Source organism: Sinocyclocheilus rhinocerous, unplaced genomic scaffold (genome assembly GCF_001515625.1).
Source record: "Sinocyclocheilus rhinocerous isolate Xijiao unplaced genomic scaffold, SAMN03320098_v1.1 scaffold1333, whole genome shotgun sequence".
Classification (NCBI taxonomy): domain Eukaryota; kingdom Metazoa; phylum Chordata; class Actinopteri; order Cypriniformes; family Cyprinidae; genus Sinocyclocheilus; species Sinocyclocheilus rhinocerous.
Window position 1 is genome coordinate 994,966 of NW_015625783.1, and position 20,239 is coordinate 1,015,204.

At 36.5% G+C, this 20,239-nt stretch overlaps 1 protein-coding gene across 1 annotated transcript in view; it reads left to right on the plus strand.

Moving 5' to 3' along the window:
• Positions 1–531: 531 nt before the first annotated feature.
• LOC107706472 (transmembrane protein 145-like) overlaps positions 532–20,239 on the plus strand; it is a gene marked incomplete at its 5' end in the record, with an annotated part of 20,771 nt that continues 1,063 nt past the window's right edge. Inside the window, 15 exons of the mRNA XM_016510193.1 lie at positions 532–675; positions 4,975–5,049; positions 8,227–8,304; positions 8,735–8,821; positions 9,215–9,316; positions 11,043–11,127; positions 12,519–12,590; positions 12,794–12,862; positions 13,097–13,177; positions 13,664–13,742; positions 13,982–14,075; positions 15,600–15,772; positions 16,602–16,722; positions 16,819–17,004; positions 18,754–20,239. The exon at positions 18,754–20,239 is cut by the window's right edge and continues 1,063 nt beyond it. Of these exons, the coding sequence (XP_016365679.1) occupies positions 532–675; positions 4,975–5,049; positions 8,227–8,304; positions 8,735–8,821; positions 9,215–9,316; positions 11,043–11,127; positions 12,519–12,590; positions 12,794–12,862; positions 13,097–13,177; positions 13,664–13,742; positions 13,982–14,075; positions 15,600–15,772; positions 16,602–16,722; positions 16,819–17,004; positions 18,754–18,987 (1,680 nt within the window). The remainder of the gene's footprint in view (positions 676–4,974; positions 5,050–8,226; positions 8,305–8,734; positions 8,822–9,214; positions 9,317–11,042; positions 11,128–12,518; positions 12,591–12,793; positions 12,863–13,096; positions 13,178–13,663; positions 13,743–13,981; positions 14,076–15,599; positions 15,773–16,601; positions 16,723–16,818; positions 17,005–18,753) is intronic.

Below are 20,239 nucleotides of genomic sequence, written 5' to 3' on the forward strand. Positions count from 1 at the left end.
GTACTGTATGCAGAGATGACATTTATTGTATAGAGAGAGACCATAGTTAGCCTATACTCTTACGTTGTTGTTTTTTCCACGACAGAGTATTTTTGAGACTTGTGAGGACTGTGGGAATGTTACAGTGATAACAGTATTTTTCTGCAGTATGTATTTTCCCTGTGTTGATTTATATTTGAATAAATATTTTCTCTGCATCTCTGTGTTTAGCTACCTTTTGTAGTGTGGCAGGATAAAGAACTAAAAAAAAAACATGACTCTAATAAACCTCATTAAATCTGTAAAGGAAGGGCTTAAATCGATAGAAATGTTCCTATTTGTGTAATGTTATGTCGCAATAAAATATCGGCAGCGCGCGTGCGATACCAGGCGCGCTCCCGGCGAAAATTCTGGGGATGCATGCGTTTGAGGCGAAGAACGGGGACGCGCGTCTGGCAGATCTCTCTCTCTGTCTCTCTCTCTGTCTCTCTCTCTCTCTCTCACTCACTCACTCACTCACACTCTCTCTCACTCTCACTCACTCACACACACACACACACAGCATCGGGAGGAGAGCGCAGAAACGGTGGACAGGTGAAGATGGAGAAAGTATTAGGACTCGCCGTGGTGTCCAGTATTTTATGTGTCGGCTCGGTTTTGGGGAAATACGTCAGAGGTATCGTCAACACAAAAGAGGTGAGTATAATGTTTACGTTTTATTGCTGTTGTGCTGGTAATGGTTCTGAGTTCTTCGGCGTTCTTACTGCGCAGCTCCTGGTGGCTGTTATTAATGGGCTCTTATGGCAAGTGTGTATTCACGCCTCCGCGTTCGCTCGCATCTGGAAGCCTGATGCTTTAATATGCTTTGCCAAGATCGTCACACTCGCCGCTATTGAGCCGATGAAAGCGTAATTCGTCCTCCAGCCACAAAAATTACATTTTAAACGGCGTGTTGCCGACATTTAACTTGCATCCTCCCTTCCGCTTTTACAGGTGTGTGTCGACCAAGATGCTCTTCTAGTGTCATTATACAGCATTGTGGAATTGCAGTTATCGCATGCTGGTGTCCAAACAGATTTAAGGTTGCTTAGCTGTGCTTATAAAGGTGCGAGTGTGTGTGATGTGTGTTAATGTGCGTGGACATAATTCAAACATGAACTCGGTGCAAAAAAATTCATTTGGGAACAGACTATTTGAGTCATACATTGCTTTTGAATTGTCTTTATTTGGCATTCATCATTTTCTTTATTTTTAATAGCTGCCGGATGTTTTGATTGCAATGTGCCTTATGGGAAACACTGGATATTATTTGATAGACACAAAGTAAATGTTGGCCTGAAGCAAACAGTGAGACTGATTTTGCTGCAATAAGTTATTGCAGCACTTATTTCATCAGAATAATTTAATGAACAAATATGGGGGAAATGAGGGAACAATACATTTATTTCTTTTCAAAAAGCATAGTCAGCCTATAAAGAACTGCTTAATTAAAATGACTCTTAGTACTTAAAAGCTTCAATAGACAGCTTATTTTTTCTAATTTAACTGATGTCAATTTTACGCAGCAAGTTAATTGATTAAATTATGATTAAGTATGTGTTTGTCTCCTCCAATTAAATTTGGCAGTTGTAGATGAGTCCTGTTTTGTGTTTGCTGTGGGTAATGTAACAATAACCTGTTCCTGCCTGTATCCAAGTGCTGATCCTGCTCTCTTTTAGGTCGCTGAAACGGTTAAATAGTCCATTAATCTCACTTCTGTTTATTTCCTTAAAAGGTCGTTCTTTTACACTGCCATGGACGCATACACACACTTTATACATTACTGGAAGGTTTTGTCAAGTTCAACATTTTTGCTCAATGTTCAACATGTTCAACATCTATCTATCTATCTATCTGTCTATCTATCTACCTATCGTTTTTTTCAGTGTTAGTTTTTAAATAATATTTTGAATCTGTTTCTATTTTTTTACTTTTAAAGTTTTAGTAATTTTCTTGTTTTTTGTGATTTTGTAGTTTTAAAAAAATGTCTATATGGTTTGTATTCATTTTTATTTCAGGTTTAGTTATTTTAGTACATCAAGTTAAACGTAATGAAAATGAGAAATGTTGCTGAAATTAAAAGTTGAACTAGCTGCAATAAAAGGTGTTTTTTATATTTTATTTCATTTCAGTTAACGTTTATTTTATTGCAAGTAACAAAAATATTTTTTAGTGACTATATATATGTATGTACTGTATATATGTGTGTGTGTGTGTGTGTGTGTGTGTGTGTTTGTACTCCTTCCTCTAAATCGAGTCTGGCCAGAGGGTTGTGCAGGAAACCACCTATGGGTAACTAACACTGCCACAGGCATATAAGACTCTTTCTAGGGGCATTCAGGTGTTGTGTGTATTAGTGTATATGTGTGTCCGCACATGTGAGTTCATTTATGCAGTGCTCTGTTGTGTAACTTAAGTAATGAATCATTTAAAGCCCAGTGGGCCTGGGGTGACATGACTAGTTGATTGGTAATTAATTCTTAATGAGGCTTAGCGAGCGGACCGAGATCCAGAAAGACAGTGAGAGGTGAGTCCACCACTGATTCGGCGAAGTGACCGGATACTGCATCTGGGTATAATGCTTGATTAATGTAGTGTCTGTGTGCCATGTCTCTCACCCTTCCTTTGGCTTATTCAATGACTTTGTATTACAAGACCGTGAGAGGTGAGGCCACCACTGATTCGGAGAAGTGACCGGATACTGCATCTGGGTATAGTGCTTGATTAATGTAGTGTCTGTGTGCCATGTCTCTCACCCTCCCTTTGGCTGATTCAATGACTTTGTATTACAATGCAGTATCTGTAGGGGGGTTGAGACAGATGTCAGGGATTAATAGTGACACTTTTTATGGCACCACAACATACACATTCTGCTGTGCAGCCAGCCACTATACGAGGATGAGTTTACAATCGTCTCAGTCTTCTCTTTCAACACTAATGTACTTATAATACTTTAAAAGAAGAATTGTCATTTAAGTCATTTTAAAAAAGTAAGTTATTTTATTAAAGTACTTACATTAATTGTTGTGTTAAACTGTTGTACTTGTGTATTACTGTAAAACTGTTTAAATCATCTTTACATTCATTATACCATTACATTGTCATAGCTACATAATAGTAAATTTGGATATAACTTTACATAGAAAATAAACGTTTTAATAGCTATTGGGAGAGTTATTTGATTGCTCTGAGCCTTATGAGAACCACTGGCTATTATTTGATAGACACCTAGTGCAAAATATATATATTGGCCTGAAGCAAACAGTGAGACTTACTGTGCAGCAAAAAGTTATTGCAGCACTTATTTCATCACATTGAGTGAACATGAAGGAAATAAAATGAAGGAACAATACATTTATGCATAAATGTATAACACAGCCTATAAAGAATTGCTAAAATAACTTTTTATGACCTAAAATCTTCCATTTTCTTTGCATAAAAATCCATGTGAGTGAATTCAATAGTAGTAGTAAAATGGGATATTACTTCACATACCAAAGAAAAGGTTGGTAAGCATTTCTTACTCTAAATATCAAGCACTCAAAAAAAAAAAAAAAACTTTCTGTATTAGGCCCATTCACATCCACTTTAAATGCCTCAGTATAATTCAGATTTTGATTACACTTTATTTTAAGGTGTCCTTGTTACAGTGTAATTATACATTTATGTACTAAGTTATATTAATTTACTACATGTACTTACTATATGGTTAGGGTTAGGCTTAGGGTTACTTGCATGTAATTATGCATAATTGTTATTATAATAGTAAGTACATGTACCGTGTAACAAGGACACTATAAAACAAAGTGTTACCTAGATTTTTTAATTAAATGAGGGATGAGTCAGTTTTTTTTTATTCTAGTAATCAACATTATGCTACAAATTCTCTCAGTTGAGCTTTTTTCTGACAAAAAATAGACCTGACTGTGCAATCACATGGGAAACGTGACAGATGGGAATGTGAACAAGGACGGAAACAATGTTGTGAAGTCCTTTGGTTGTAAAAACTGGGATTTGAGGACAGTCGTTCGTGATATAGACTGAGTCGGGCCTCTCCTGGTTTCTATAGTAGCTGCAAAGTGCATTATGTGTCTGTTGCCATGAAAATAGTACTTCGATTTTTCTATCAGAGAGGGCTTTTTTTTTCTCTTTTTTTTTTTTTGAGTGGGTGTTATTTTTTTTTAACTGGCTGACTGACCATAGGTGCTCTTTTACGTGTGCTTCTGTTTTAGAGAGACAAGGTGGTCTTTCAGAAGCTTGGTCATGTGACGTGGTTATTTGGGCTCAGTTCTGGGTCAGAAAGTCTTAAGGCTGGTGTCTGTATTGTCAAGGAAACCTGTTGTTATAGAAACCACCAACAGAAGACACTGAAGGGAGAAGTTAATATGGACAAGGGGCTGAAAGCTGGACCGCACTTAGTGCCATTTTACACTTCACTGACTGCGTGTGTGTCTGTCAGTGTAAGTTCAAGAGAGTGTGTGTGAGATGAGACCAGACTGAAGCCCTGAACACTGCAGGAACTTATTAACCCTTCAGCTGTTACAGTATAATGTGATATGAAGATTTTTAAACTGTTATCGCTGCATTATTTCAGATTTATAGTAGATAAGACTGGTTTTATGAATTTTTGGGGTGTGAAGCTCAGGGCTTGGAAGCAGAAGTTTGCTGCAAGCTGTGCTCCATCACTATTGTGTCAGTGAGCAAGCTCCAGGGGAAATGTGCTTCTGATAAATGTACTGTAAGCTGCTTTGTCTGCTAAATGATGTCATGTCTGGATGGTGAAGCCGTTCTGTGAAAGTTTCATGAGATTGGTGTTTGCTGCTGGCGCGGGTACAGTTGCTGCGGGACTCCAAATAAACAGCGCATGAATGTCGCTCAGAATGAAGGTTACCATCCAGACACAGCTGATACATAGCTATTTGATTCCCTTCTGTTTCACTCCCCTCTTCTCCACAGGACTGGCTTTTCCTCACAAGATTTTGCTTCCTGACTGATTTTGGCCGACTGAACTTCAAGTTCCGATACCCCAAGGTAAACTTAAAGACCTGTATTTGAATTTTTACTCCTGAGTAGATTACTAATGTTGTACAATCTTCAATACTTACATGGATGCATAATACAGTGGGTACGGAAAGTATTCAGACCCCCTTAAATTTTTCACTCTTTGTTATATTGCAGCCATTTGCTAAAATCATTTAAGTTAATTTTTTTTCCTCATTAATGTACACACAGCACCCCATATTGACAGAAAAACACAGAATTGTTGACATTTTTGCAAATTTATTAAAAAAGAAAAACTGAAAAATGCTCAGTATTTAGTAGAAGCACCCATTTGATCTAATACAGCCATGAGTCTTTTTGGGAAAGATGCAACAAGTTTTTCACACATGGATTTGGGGATCCTCTGCCATTCCCTCTTGCAGATCCACTCCAGTTCTGTCAGGTTGGATGGTAAACGTTGGTGGAAAGCCATTTTTAGGTCTCTCCAGAGATGCTCAATTGGGTTTAAGTCAGGGATCTGGCTGGGCCATTCAAGAACAGTAACAGAGTTGTTGTGAAGCCACTCCTTCGTTATTTTAGCTGTGTGCTTAGGGTCATTGTCTTGTTGGAAGGTAAACCTTAGTTCCAGTCTGAGGTCCTGAGCACTCTGGAGAAGGTTTTCGTCCAGGATATCCCTGTACTTGGCCGCATTCATCTTTCCCTCGATTGCAACCAGTCGTCCTGTCCCTGCAGCTGAAAAACACCCCCACAGCATGATGCTGCCACCACCATGCTTCACTGTTGGGACTGTATTGGACAGGTGCCTGGTTTTCTCCACACATACCGCTTAGAATTAAGGCCAAAAAGTTCTATCTTGGTCTCATCAGACCAGAGAATCTTATTTCTCACCATCTCGGAGTCCTTCAGGTGTTTTTTAGCAAACTCCATGCGGGCTTTCATGTGTCTTGAACTGAGGAGAGGCTTCCGTCGGGCCACTCTGCCATAAAGCCCCGACTGGTGGAGGGCTGCAGTGATGGTTGACTTTCTACAACTTTCTCCCATCTCCCGACTGCATCTCTGGAGCTCAGCCACAGTGATCTTTGGGTTCTTCTTTACCTCTCTCACCAAGGCTCTTCTCCCCCGATAGCTCAGTTTGGCCGGACAGCCAGCTCTAGGAAGGGTTCTGGTCATCCCAAACGTCTTCCATTTAAGGATTATGGAGGCCACTGTGCTCTTAGGAACCTTAAGTGCAACAGAAATTTTTTTGTAACCTTGGCCAGATCTGTGCCTTGCCACAATTCTGTCTCTGAGCTCTTCAGGCAATTCCTTTGACCTCATGATTCTCATTTGCTCTGACATGCACTGTGAGCTGTAAGGTCTTATATAGACAGGTGTGTGGCTTTCCTAATCAAGTCCAATCAGTATAATCAAACACAGCTGGACTCAAATGAAGGTGTAGAACCATCTCAAGGATGATCAGAACAAATGGACAGCACCTGAGTTAAATATATGAGTGTCACAGCAAAGGGTCTGAATACTTAAGACCATGTGATATTTCAGTTTTTCTTTTTTAATAAATCTGCAAAAATGTCAACAATTCTGTGTTTTTCTGTCAATATGGGGTGCTATGTGTACATTAATGAGGAAAAAAAATTAACTTAAATGATTTTAGCAAATGGCTGCAATATAACAAAGAGTGAAAAATTTAAGGGGGTCTGAATACTTTCCGTACCCACTGTACATCAGTAGCACATTTAGGCCTATAAGTATCACCAGTTATGTTGGATTGATTGATTGATTGATTGATTCAATTGATATTAGATATCTAATTGTACATGCTCATTTCATTTGTTTTTACATTTAGATTACCTTTGCTGTCATTTAATTCTTCTTTACAGTTAATCTTTAAAAACACTAATGATTTAATAACTCTGTTAGTTGTAATCACTAGCACATATCAAAATAAATATCATTTTTGTCAGAAAGATCATATTTTTTTCATTTGGTACTGGACTTCAGAAGCTACATAAATACTTAAATGTTTCCCAGAAGACAAAATAAGTACAATTTACCCTGATCATCCAATTCAAAAAGTTTACACCCCCGTCTCTTAATGCATTGTGTTGCATTCTTGAGTGTCAGTACATTTTCACCTGGTAATTGTTGTGTATGAGTCCTTCAGTTGTCCTCAGTGTGAAAAGATGGATCTCAAAATCATACAGTCACTTTTGGAAAGGGTTCAAATATGCAGAAGATGCTGGAAAACCAAAGAATGTGCAGGAGCTGGAGGGTTTTTTTTTCAGAAGTTGAACTGCTCAGGACCAACAAGGGACTCATGAAAACTATCACAAAATATAAAAACAGTTGTGGATCATCCATGAAATGACACATAGTGTTAAGATTCAAGGGTATGTAAACTTTTGAATGGGGTCATTTTTATAAATTCAGTTATTATTTTGTCTTGTGGAGAATATATCAAAATCTGTTATGTGAAATAGCTTATTCAGGACAGTATTAAATAAAAAATAACATGCAATTTTCATGATCCCTCTTATTTTGTTAAAATGATTAATATTTTCCATATTCTGCAAGGGATATGTAAACTTATGAGCACAACTATATATATATATATATAAAACAATTATTAACAATATATGAAAATTATATTAATAATTGACATTGATTCGACTAGAATTATAATATATTTTGTTTGTTGTGTTTTACACGCACGCACGTACGCACGCACACACATATAACAATTATTGCCTATTTCATGATTATTGCATATAACAATTATTGTCTATTACATGATTACGTGAACATATAAATAATTGAAAATGATTCGACTAGAATTATAATATTGTGCATCTCTCACAACATAAATATCATAAATAAATAAATAAATATCATAATTATCCCTTCACAACATAAATATAATATTTGCCTAAAATCTTAATTTGGTTTAGTTGTTTTCATGACAAATACCAAATTTATGGGTAACAAAAAAAAAAAAGTTCTACAAAGTTTGACCATTAAATTATGTTGTCAGACTGTGCCTTTCGTTTGTCTTTCTCTGTCAGTCATTTTCTATATAGATCCAATATATCTTTTAAGTTTCTAGATTTAGTTTTTAAGTTTCTATTAATCTCTCCCCCTTTCTCTATCTATCTATCTATTGATCTATCCTGTCTTTCTCTTCCTCCCTCTATGACTGTTTTTCACTGAAAGTCCCGATGCTGTCAGAACATCTTGCTCTACTTTGATGAAAGCTCTCAGTGGCCAGCTGTGTACAAGAGGCCGGACAAGGTGAGACACACACTGTCAGACTTTGTGTTTGTGTGTGTGAAAATATTGAGTGTTCTGACAGACTGCGTGTGTGTGCGTGAACAAACAGAGCGCGAGCATGAATGCGTGCTTTCCGCATCAGTAGAAAGTATGAGGATTAAAGGAAAAATGTCAGCAGTGCTCTGTGGATTAAAAGTCCAAATCCAGTCTCCAAAAAGACATGAGTGTCAGTGCATGTGCGTGTTTAAATCCAGCACATTTTCTCCCTCCCCGTGGCAGGATCTGCATTGCGGGACTCTATAGAAAAAGTGCTTGTAGGAAGCCCCTGCTCTTCATCACACTCCTCTAGTACTAATCTGCTACTTAGTACTTCAGCTCTTGTTATTGTTACAGGGTGTTTGAAATCCCATGGAGAGCATGTTTGTTAATGGAGGGTTTATGTGCTCTACAGGACTGCTACCAGAAAGAGTCAGTATTGAGGCCTGAAAATAACCAGGTCATCAACCTGACCACCCGCTACACCTGGTCTGGCTGTATGGTAAGAAAAAAGCTATTAATATATAGTCTTGTGTGATTGTGTGTGTGTGTCCTTTAGGCTTGAAGTAGTATGGTTACAGTATTAAACTGATGTTCTGCACCACTGGCACTGCCAAAAAATAATTGTTTTCAAACTGGTTTCCCTAACACATCCCCTGTCTGCCATTGGTTGAGCTAAATCAAACAAACATAATTAAACATGCCACTGTATTTACATATTTTGATTAATGGCTCACTCCTGTCTCTGCATATTAAACTGGGATAGAAGATGGAACGAAATTACACACATCAACAATAAATTATAACTGTTCTCTGTTGAATTAGCGATGAACAACTGCACAATGAAGAGTTGCTTCTCTTTACAATCTTATGTCTTTGTGTCTGCCTCTGTCAGGTGGAAGGCGAAGGTAATGAAGAGATGCTGAGTTGTGTAGGAGGTCGAAGTTTTCGTTCTGTCAGAGAGAGATGGTGGTACATTGCGCTCAGCAAGTGTGGGGTGAGTGTTGATACAGTAAACAATATACGAGGAACTAGGAATGTGCCTGAAGCAGACTACCGTATTCAGAAAGGCATGATTAATGACCACAGAATGAATAACTAATTGTACCAAATTATACAGAAGTACAAGGGTAAATTGTGTTTTTAATGAACATATCAAACAACATAATGGTTAGTCTGTGAAGCATATGATTAAAGTTGTATCTTGTGAATGAAAATGAGAACTGTGTGAAATTCAAATCAGCTGGCCGTGTTGCTGTTTCCTTTTACTGTGAACTTCTGAGAAAATCAAAGATTAAAAATATCATACTGTATAATTTTTATATTTAAAAATGCTTATGGTAATATTTTAAATATACTGAGCAGTGTTGGTATTTGTTGACTAAATCTAATAAAAAAGTGTTTTCATTGATTGAGAATGTAAAATTGATGAACAATATGTACATTTTAATGAACAATGAAAATGTTATGAAACAAAAAACAAAACAAAAGTTGTATTAATGTAATCTAAGTCTAAATATAAAAAAACATAAAATTACTAAAACTTAATCTAAAATTAAAATAACTGAAAATGTAAAAATAATAGCTTATTTAAAATATGAATAAATATTATAATAGTACAGTATAATAATATTATGAATTATACAAGGCATATTTGCTAAACGGATTAGAGTCTAAATATGGTTTTCATTACATTTTGATGCACTTCCAGTTTCACCCACATTTATGTCTATATGAATATAGAAACAGATCATTTTGACATTGCAACTGATAAGGATAGATATATATACAGTAGATAAAAGTTTACATCGTCCTATGATAATAAAATATTTGCTTAAAAAAGACATTGTATGATACATCTAAAATATATGCTTTTTCGACCGCTTCCTTCTTTATTATTACTGGCTTTACTGTACAATCCAAAATACACTGAAGTTTGCATATATAGCATGTAGGAAACATGGCAAGTGTTTGTTTGACCTGATTGTAAGGAATGTTATTAAAGGGATTTTTTTGAAGATGAAGAGGCTCAGTTCTGCATTGGGCCATCTTCAGGAGGCAGTGAGTGATTCTTGTTGTTGCTGCTTGAAGTGATGCACATGTAGTGTTGGAGAGGTACACGATGTGAAAGGGTTTTAGCCAGATAAATGGGGCAAAATGTAAAGGGTTGTTTCATGGATGGAGGCAGACTGATGGATGCAGGGCTAAATCCTGTTGGATTGAAGTAAAGCACAGTCCCTAAGGGAGCCTCTCTGCGTCTGGCTGCCAATTACCTCGACATCTCCTAACTTCTGTTATAGGCACTTGATTACTCGCTTCAGCCTTTCATGCTCATTTTGTTTGTATCTAACGGCCTTTTCTCTGTCCCTCTCCAGCTCTATATCTCTGTCCCGCTCTCTCTCTTTCCTCTCCATCTCTGGCCACATTGATTTGGTGATAGGGCATGCTTCATGCACCTCACCTTTTTGGAGTGCGGGAGAGGGAATGGGTTTTTCCTGCCAAGTGAAATCAAAGTGTTTCTCTTTTATTAAGCCGGGCCGAAATCCTCTCAACAGCTAGAAACTGTGCTGCTTTGAAGTCTTTTATAGCCCAAAGATCTGTTTGTGCACTCAGTGTTTGTATGGTCTCTGAAGCTCCCCACTCACTTTTTCTCTCTCTGTTTTACACCTCCTGCGTTTCTCTCCTCTGAACTCCCTCTTTTTCTCTTTCGCCATACAACACAGGGAGATGGGCTGCAGCTGGAATATGAAATGACATTAACCAATGGACAGTCCTTTTGGACCCAGCATTTCTCTGCAGATGAATTTGGTGAGACATGACTGAAAGTGGGAGGAATTTATTTTGTATTATGTGAAAGCATGGCAAAATGTATCCATTATAATACTACCCTTCAAAAGTGTGGGGTCAGTGCAATAATTTAATGTTTTTAAAAGAAGTGTTTTATGCTCACCAAGGATACGTTTATTTAAATAAAATACAGTAAAAACTGTGATATTGTGAAATATTATTGCAATTTAAAATAACTTTAATATGTTTTAAAATGTGATTTATTCTTTTGATTGCCGTTTCTAATATGCTGATTAGGTGCTCAAACATTTCTTATTATTATCACTGTTAAATAAACTGCTTAATATTATTGTGAAAATCATGATAAATTTTTTCCAGGATAAAAAAACTATACAAATCGTATACTCACCCTCAATGTTTTTTGAATCTGTATAATTTACCATCTAAAATGTGAATGGTGACCAGGGCCCAGGGTTTTCAAGCTCCAAAATGACAAAAAAAAAGAAACATCTTACAAGTAGTCTATACAAATTTTGCACCATATTCATCTATAAAGCTGTGTACCAAATACTGTACACTGTAAACTATGCACTTATACACTATATACTTATATATAGTGTGTGAACTGTATAAGGTGGTTTTGTCATTTATAATCAGAGTCAGTCCAGAATTCCATGCTTTGTTTTTTTTCATTTTTTTATTTAAGTGCATCATCCAGGTATTTAAAAAATACACATATTCTTTTTGGAATTTTCAGTGTAAACACACTACTCACACTATTTATACTACAAAACGGCATAGAATAGTGCATAAGTTTGCAAATTGGGATGCACCTCAAGTCTTTTGAAGCTATACAACAGCTTTGGGTAAGAAAAAGATAAGAGCTTCATTGCTGACTAAAAATATTCCTCTCCATCACAGCTCTCAAATCTCATATGTAAAATGTGAATGCAACTTTGGCACATCACGATCAAGACCAATAACTTTTGACATCTGTGGCAGTAAATCTGGCATGTTATTGTCTTTGTGCCATGTTTAATGTGAACAAAATGGAAAGAAAGAAAGAAATTGATTTGTCTTTTAGTTCTACTAATAATTTTGCCATGTTCACTATTCTATTTAATATGTGAATTAAATAATAATACTAATAATAATTATATATTTTGTCCCCTGGTTACCATTTACTGTAATTTAAAGTCATACTATATGGAAAAGAACAGTGTGAACATTCTGCTAAATTTCACATTCTTAGAAAGCTGTACAGCATTGGTTTGGAATGAGAGAGAGAGAGAGAGAGAGAGAGAGAGAGAGAGAGAGAGAGAGTGTAAATAATGAGAATTCTTTCAAGACATTTATCATGCTTATATCGTGACTGAATACTGTTCTTGTTTTGCTCTGTTTATGTGTTTCAGGCATCCTGGAGACAGACATCACGTTCTTGGTTATATTCGCCACTGTGTTTACACTGTCTTGTTATTTTGCTTGTGAGTTTCCATGTCCTGGAGGTATAAATGACCTTAGATGTGTTGGTCTCAGTGCATAATTCGCAAGTCTTATTATTCAGTGTTAAATTAAAAGATATTTTTAGCCATCTCCTCCAGATAAACAGACCTACAGATACTATGAGTCTATCTGCATTAGTTATTCATTTCTCCTCAATCTCTTTTCTTCTGTGTAATTCTTTAAGATAATTTAAAGGGAAGACAGCTGCTCCATACGACCTATAAGATGTTTATGACTGCGGCTGGAGTGGAGGGTGAGAAAGGCCACTGCACACACTCATACAGATAAACACAAGCACACACATTTTTATGACACTAGGCTTTGCGACGCTGGATGCATAACAATATCTCTTGTGTCATCCCTTCTTTCTTTCATCCTTATCTCCTCCCCACATTCAACTTCTTCCTCTGTGCTCTCATGGCTGCTACTGTGACTTATCTCTCTCTCTTCTCTCTTATCTCTGGCATGCTTTACGCTCTGATTCCAGTCTTAAGCCTGCTTTTCTTTTGCATTTACTGGGGCCTTTATGCCCGAGATGGTTTTGGGAATGGCAGCCTCAAGATATTAGGTAAGAAAAACACTTTATGAATGAGTCAGATACTCATTATCGGAAAATAAACCCTGCTTGGGTGGTCTTATATCATTCTGAAGGTTTTTTTATTTTTATTATTTTAGTAATAACCAGCTGACTGTACATTATCTTGAATTTTATCCTGAACTACTTAGCATACAAATAAATGATTGACATGTAATATTATTTTTATTCTCCAATCCAATCTTTTTCTATAGACAAGTTACCTAACATTTAATTTCAATGTACACGTCTTCCTCTTTTTTTTAAAGAAAAGTGTTTTGTAAGAATATTTGATGAAACCACAAATATTGTATTATAATATTGTGCTAAACGGTATTACGATGCAGCATCTAAACATACTCGGTTTTAGCATCACACATTAGTGTGCTTGTGACTGGATTCATTCTTAAATGCTGACCTGATTCGTAACCTACTTGCGGTCACCTCTGTAACTCTCTGCGGCTCTCTTCCTCTCACCAGGGAAATTACTCTTTTCTGTGAGCTTCCTGATTTTCTTGCTCATGCTGATTCTCCTGGGCAAGGGATTCACAGTCACCAGGTAGGAGGCCTTACTTCTCACATAATGTGGGTAATGACTTACAAGGCTAATCATGCTAATGTGACCCAGATGTCAAGACAAACCTGTATCCAAATTTGAGTATGTGCTGAATTCAAGAATGAACTTACTTTTGGTGCTGATGTTTTTTTTAGGTTTGCAGGTGATCCTAAGTATCTTTTGACTAATGTTTTCAAAGAAGATGACGTAGTGATAATGTTTCTCTCTTTTTTGATTTCCAGGGCAAGAATAAGTCACAGTGGCTCTGTGAAACTATCCATTTATATGACAGTATACACCATCACGTACATCATCCTCTTCATATATGAAGCAGAGGTAAGATCTGATTGACTTAACCTTTTCCTTTTAGGCTGACAATAAGCTGAATAGTCATAACATTCACTACTGTTCAAGAGTTTGAGGACAATAAGGTTTTTTTTTTTTAAAGAAACTTTTTTTAAAGAAATCCTTTTTTAAATAATCTTTTGAAAGAAATACTTTTTCTGTGTTTGTTTTATTTCAGATAAATGCTGTTTTGTTTTTTTGCTTTTTTGTTTTTTACTTTATATTTATCAAAGAATCCTGAAAAAAAAAAGTATCACAGTTTTCACAAAAAAATTAAGCAGCACAATTTTTTTCAACATTGGTAAAAATAAGAAATGTTTCTTGAGCATTAAATCAGCATATTAGAATTATTTCAGAAGGGGATCATGTGACTAGTAATAACTGCTAAAAAATTCAGCTTTGCCATCACAGGAATAAATTACTTTTTAAAATGAATTAAAATAGAAAACAGTTGTAATAATAAAAAATGTTTTACTTTATTTTTGTTTAAAAAAATGAGCATAAAAATTCAAGAAACATTTTAAAATCTTACAGACCCCAAACTTTGTGTATTTCTGATGGTTTTGTAGGCAATATACACTGAACATTTAATTAACACAATATAATTTATCCTTTTGTTCATTTATTGAAATAAAAGGTAACACTTTACTGTACTGTAAGACTTTATGTATAATGCATTATAAATGTAGTTTTAATGCATTAATTATGCCTTGTAATGCACCTTATAATGCATTGTACAATCTTATGAATAAATGTAATGTAAACAGGTAATACATTATAACACTTATCAAGTCATTGTTACACTATGCATTTTAAATTCGGTTCTAATTATTTACGACAAGATATTATATATTACAACACACATTATGAATCATTATAATGCATTGTACCCATTTTTAACCCGTTATAATGTATTATACATAAGTTATACAAAAAGGTCTTAACTGTTATATTGTAATTTAGTTTTCAGAAATATTTTGAATATAATTTGCTACAATTACTTCAGCTGAAATGATGGATGCAGGCAAATAATATACCATAGATAACCACATACCAGAAATGTCTTCGAATGTCTATTAATTACCTAATGCGTAAAAAGTCTGAGAACTCCTCATCTTTGAGCACTATCAGCTGCAGTTTCTCATGCTGCACCTGAGAGCTACTCCACTCTATACATAATGTAAGGCTGCGAGATGAAGTTACTCAGCTTGAGCATGTCGTGCTGCTGTAGTGTGCTGTAATGGAACCCGGCAGATAGACAGATAGATAGAGAGAGAGAAAGACCCAGATAAGCTCTTGCAGTATCATTGAAGAGCTCCTGTTGCATCTTGTGTCAATGTCACCCTTGCTCTAATGTAGCTTTAGATGTTTGGATTTAAGAAATGTTCTGCCATTTTCCACTTATGCAGCCTAACAGATTGTGCCATGGTCGGGTTTAAAACCATCAGTCATACAGATGGGTTGCCAAGGGCGGGGATTTCTCCGTTCCCACTCCCACTGCGTGTGTGTTTGTAGTTCTTTGATCCAGGCGAGGTGCTGTATGCTTATGACAGCCCTGCAGGGTACGGTCTAATGGGTCTGCAGCTGCTTGCCTACGTATGGTTCTGCTACGCTGTGCTGGTGTCCCTCAAACACTACCCTGAAAAACAACCTTTCTACATCCCCTTCTTCACTGCGTACACTCTGTGGTGAGTTTTGCTGTAATACAAAACCAGAAGCTTATATTATTTTATTTTTCCATTGCTTTAATTCATTTGATGAATAAACATGAATGTGCAAGAAGAAACATAAATTGTTACAAACATGCATCAACTGGCGGTAAAAGCACTTTTACTCCCATTTCATTCAGCATGAAATAAAAAATATATGTATTCTAAATGTGTGTTATTTATTTTACTGACTAATCTGTGCATGTTTAAGTTTATTCATTCATTTATTTTTTGGTACTGTTTTAATTCAAAATGTTGTCAAGTCAATCTTTCTGTGATGTATGCCGGACTTATACTTAAACCCCATCTCTCGCTTATAATCGAAACAACAACCAAAGTATAAAATGGATTCCCTGTCCTTCATTTTTTTCTTTTTCGATAATCGGTTTCACTTGGATACGTCACAATATGGAAACAAAAGATGTGACGCTACTTTAATAGTGCTGTAAACACCACTTAGTGTACAATATGTTTTCATCATACAAAATAGTCAAATGTATTCAAAGTACAATATTTAGCTTTGGCAAGAACTTTTCCAGGTTAGAATTTTTGTTCAACACCTCACGTAAGGTGTCTGAGAGTGACACTCCTAATATCAATGGCATGGGTTTGAATCATGGGAAATGTGAACTCAAAGTAAAACAATTTTTAAACTTAACTTTTCACATAAGTCTTTTTATGAAACTAGACTGAAACTGTTTGTCTCTACTTTGACTCAAAGCTCTCCACAGCCTTTGTAAATCTGTAAAGAAGATTGACAGTATAAAGCTTATGTTCTTCTTTTCATCCATTACTTTTTCACCCATAGGTTTTTTGCTGTGCCAGTCATGGCTCTGATTGCCAACTTTGGCATCTCTCGCTGGGCCAGGGAAAAGATTGTGAACGGCATCCAACTCGGCATCCATCTCTATGCCCATGTCGTCTTCCTGGTATGATTTTTTTTGTTGCTGTTGTGTATTGTTACTTCATTTATTTAGGCTAATAATATGATAAAACACCCTGCATGACTAATCCTGTCATTCTAGGCAATCACACGTCCGTCAGCAGCCAATAAGAACTTTCCCTACCACGTGCGCACGTCACAGATAGGAATCCTTCTCTCCAGTCCTAAAGGCATGGGGGCGGAAAGTTTCCCTCATCATGCCTATGGGAATAGCTCCTTCCTGGGAGACTCTCAGCCAAACTTCACAGAGCTCTTCTCCATCCACTCAGTGAGTATTAGATGTTGTAATAGGAATGAAAAAACTGATTTGAATATAAGTGAACTTATTTTGATGATAATATAATCAGGTTGGGCAGCTTTTTGAATAAAGGTTCCAAAAGGTTTTAAAGGGGTCATATGATGCGATTTCAAGTTTTCATTTCTCTTTGGAGTGTTACAAGCTGATTGTGCATAGATAAGATCCCTGAAGTTGTAAAGACTAAAGTCTCAAAACCAAAGAGATATTCTTTATCAAAGTTAAGACTCTGCCACGCCCCCCTAAAACGGCTCGTTCTAACACGCCCCCACATATCTACATCACTACGTGGAAATATTAGCATAATGCCGCCCAAATGTGCACGAAAAGAAAGAAGGCGTGGTTTCAGTAACAGCAGTTAGTGTTGAAGCAGCATGTCAGGGAGACGCTGTGTGTTTCAGTGCGAAAGCAAAAGCACTTTATTTGGATCACTTACAACAGAACAGCAATGCATTTTATGGACGACCGTTTCGTGAACCTAGGAGAGGAGGTAATTCTGACTTTGCTATGACAATCTGACGCTTCTGAATCAGCTACTGTTTTGTTATTAGTTTAAGTATTTGCTATTGACTGTTCAAATGCGGAGTTTTGCGCATAGTGTGTGTGTGTGTGTGTGCGCGCGAGAGAGAGAGAGAGGTGTGTGTGTGTGTGGAGGACCTACAATAATGTACAGTATTTGAAAAATAATGTGTTTTTTGAACATTAAAGCATGTCAACATATTCTGTTACACCAAATAAGCAAAATAATGATCTTTAAAAAAGCATCATATGACCCCTTTAAGCATTGAAGAACCATTTTTCCTGATTGTGTTGAACATTTAAAAAAAATCTAAAGAAACTTTTTCCACTATAAAAAACCTGTGCAATGTAAAGTTTCCACGGATGTTAAAGGTTCTTCATGAAACGTAGATGCCAATAAAGAACCTTTATTTTTAAGGGATATTTCACCCAAAAATGAAAATTTGGATGAGTTTATTGCTTCATTGGAATGGATTTGGAGAAATGTACAAATTCAAAATGTACATTACATCACTTGCTCACCACTGGATCCTCTGCAGTAAATGGGTGCCGTCAGAATGAGAGTTCACAAAGCTGATAAAAACGCCACAATAATCCACAAGTAATCCAGTAAATTGCAGTCCACCAATTAATGGTGCATTTTTGCAATAAACAAACCAATCTTTAGGACATTTTTAATTTCAAACCACTGCTTCTGACTAAAATACCAAAACTGGCTAAAGCCCAAAATGCTCTATCAATAACATGGTTGTCTCATCTGAATCAAGAGAGAAATATGCACAGATCAAGTACCATTTACAAGTGAAAACTGTCCAAAACTAAACATGTGATGTGAAAGGATAACGGACTGGTCTTTTTTACTTTTTTTTGGCCAGAGGCAATGGTTTAAATTTTAATTTTTAATAATGGATTTACTACAAACACGCAACTGTTCTGTGTGCTTGTTGGACTGGAGTTTGTGGTGATTTTATCAGCTGTTTAGAATCTTATTTTGATGGCACCCATTCACTGCAGAGGATTCATTGGTGAGCAAGTGATGTAATGCTACATTTCTCCAAATCAGTTACGATGAAGAAACAAACCGGATGACCTGAGGGTGAGTACATTTTCAGCAAATGTTCATTTTTGGGTGAACACTTCATTTAAGAGTGTACTTTCATATAGTGTTATTTCATATAATCCATGTTATGTTTCCCTATTGAGGACCCTGTGAAGACGATAGATGAGACAGTGGCTCGGAAGGGACAGGAAGTGCCAAGGAACAGTGAGCACAAGATCATCACCACAACAGCGGACCTGTCGTCTACATTCTCCCCTCTTCCTCCTCCCATACCACCACGCAGCTCCGCACACTCTCCCCCTCCTCCTAGATTAACGTCCCATTTCACCGAGTATTTTAGTATGCAAGGGGCCGCGGGGATGGGCTCCAATGCCTAGAGCGGGCCAGAAGAGGAACAGTCCATGCGGAAACTACTTTCAAACATCTATGAGGTGGAAAAGAGTTCAATATTTCAATAGATTAGGTTAAGGCAAGCGTGAAAAAGCAAAGCCACTTTCAAAAAAGTTACCAAACATCCATATCTTTGAATTTGTAAAGAGAAATGCAAGCTGTAGAGCGTCAAGAGAGAGTGGGGCATAACCTGCTCACACAGCCCCTAAAAAATAAGCAATAAATATTTCAGTGAGATGACAGAGAGTCACTGGAGAGAGATAATATACAGGCAGTGCAATAGTGACAGGAGACAATGGTCAATCTAGAGTATAGATATTTCAGGCTTAATGTGACCGTAGGATAGCAGTGTGTACAGTAACAGTACAGTGAGCTCTTGACAGTTTTTATGCTTCATTCATTTCAAGTGGTGCCGCTAATATTTGTATTTCCATGCCATTTTAATGCAACAGAACCAAGTATTCGTTTCCCTCGCTACATTTTTTAATGTTTTGAGAATTTATGTACACATTTTGTCTGTAAAGTTGAGATAATTTAGGGTTTATATATTTTTATTCACATTGAATAAAAGCGAATACAGCTAGAGACTTTGCAAACTGATATTAAACTGCAATGGCAAGTTAACTGTGGAACAACTAGGCAGTATTTGTAAACCATGCATGTTTGTGCTTTGTCTACATTCTGATATATTCAATGTAATTTTGGGTGTGCCTAGTTTTCACAACTAGTGGTCTTAATTTTGTATGCAGTACACACTTGTTTATAGTTACAGTATGTAGAGAATATTTATCGAAAGCGCAAGTCTTTCTGTATTGTCAGTTCTGTGCAGGGATGTGTAGAGTTCAAAAACGATTTGAACAGTTTTGAGTTCAGATTCAATTTCTGCAAACTTCGTTACACATTTGTACATTTAATAACCCTCACAGCGGTCTTCGGCGGATATGGAGATCTTTTATTCTATCAGTGAGTATAAAGTAAATTCATTCAGTCCGCTGGGGTTATCTTAAGGTTTGTTTACTTGTGTCTGATGAAATATAGCTCTACTCCTACAGAAACACTTTGTATTGACAGCATGGAGCACTTTACCGTTTTGAAACACTTATTTCATTACCATCAGAGACCCGTGAAAATGCAGCCATAATGCAATACAGTGAAAGACAAATGTAGAGGTAAAATGTGAAGGTTTTACCTGTAAAATGTCCTTTATCACTGCTGTTTCTTTTTATTTATTTAACAAAC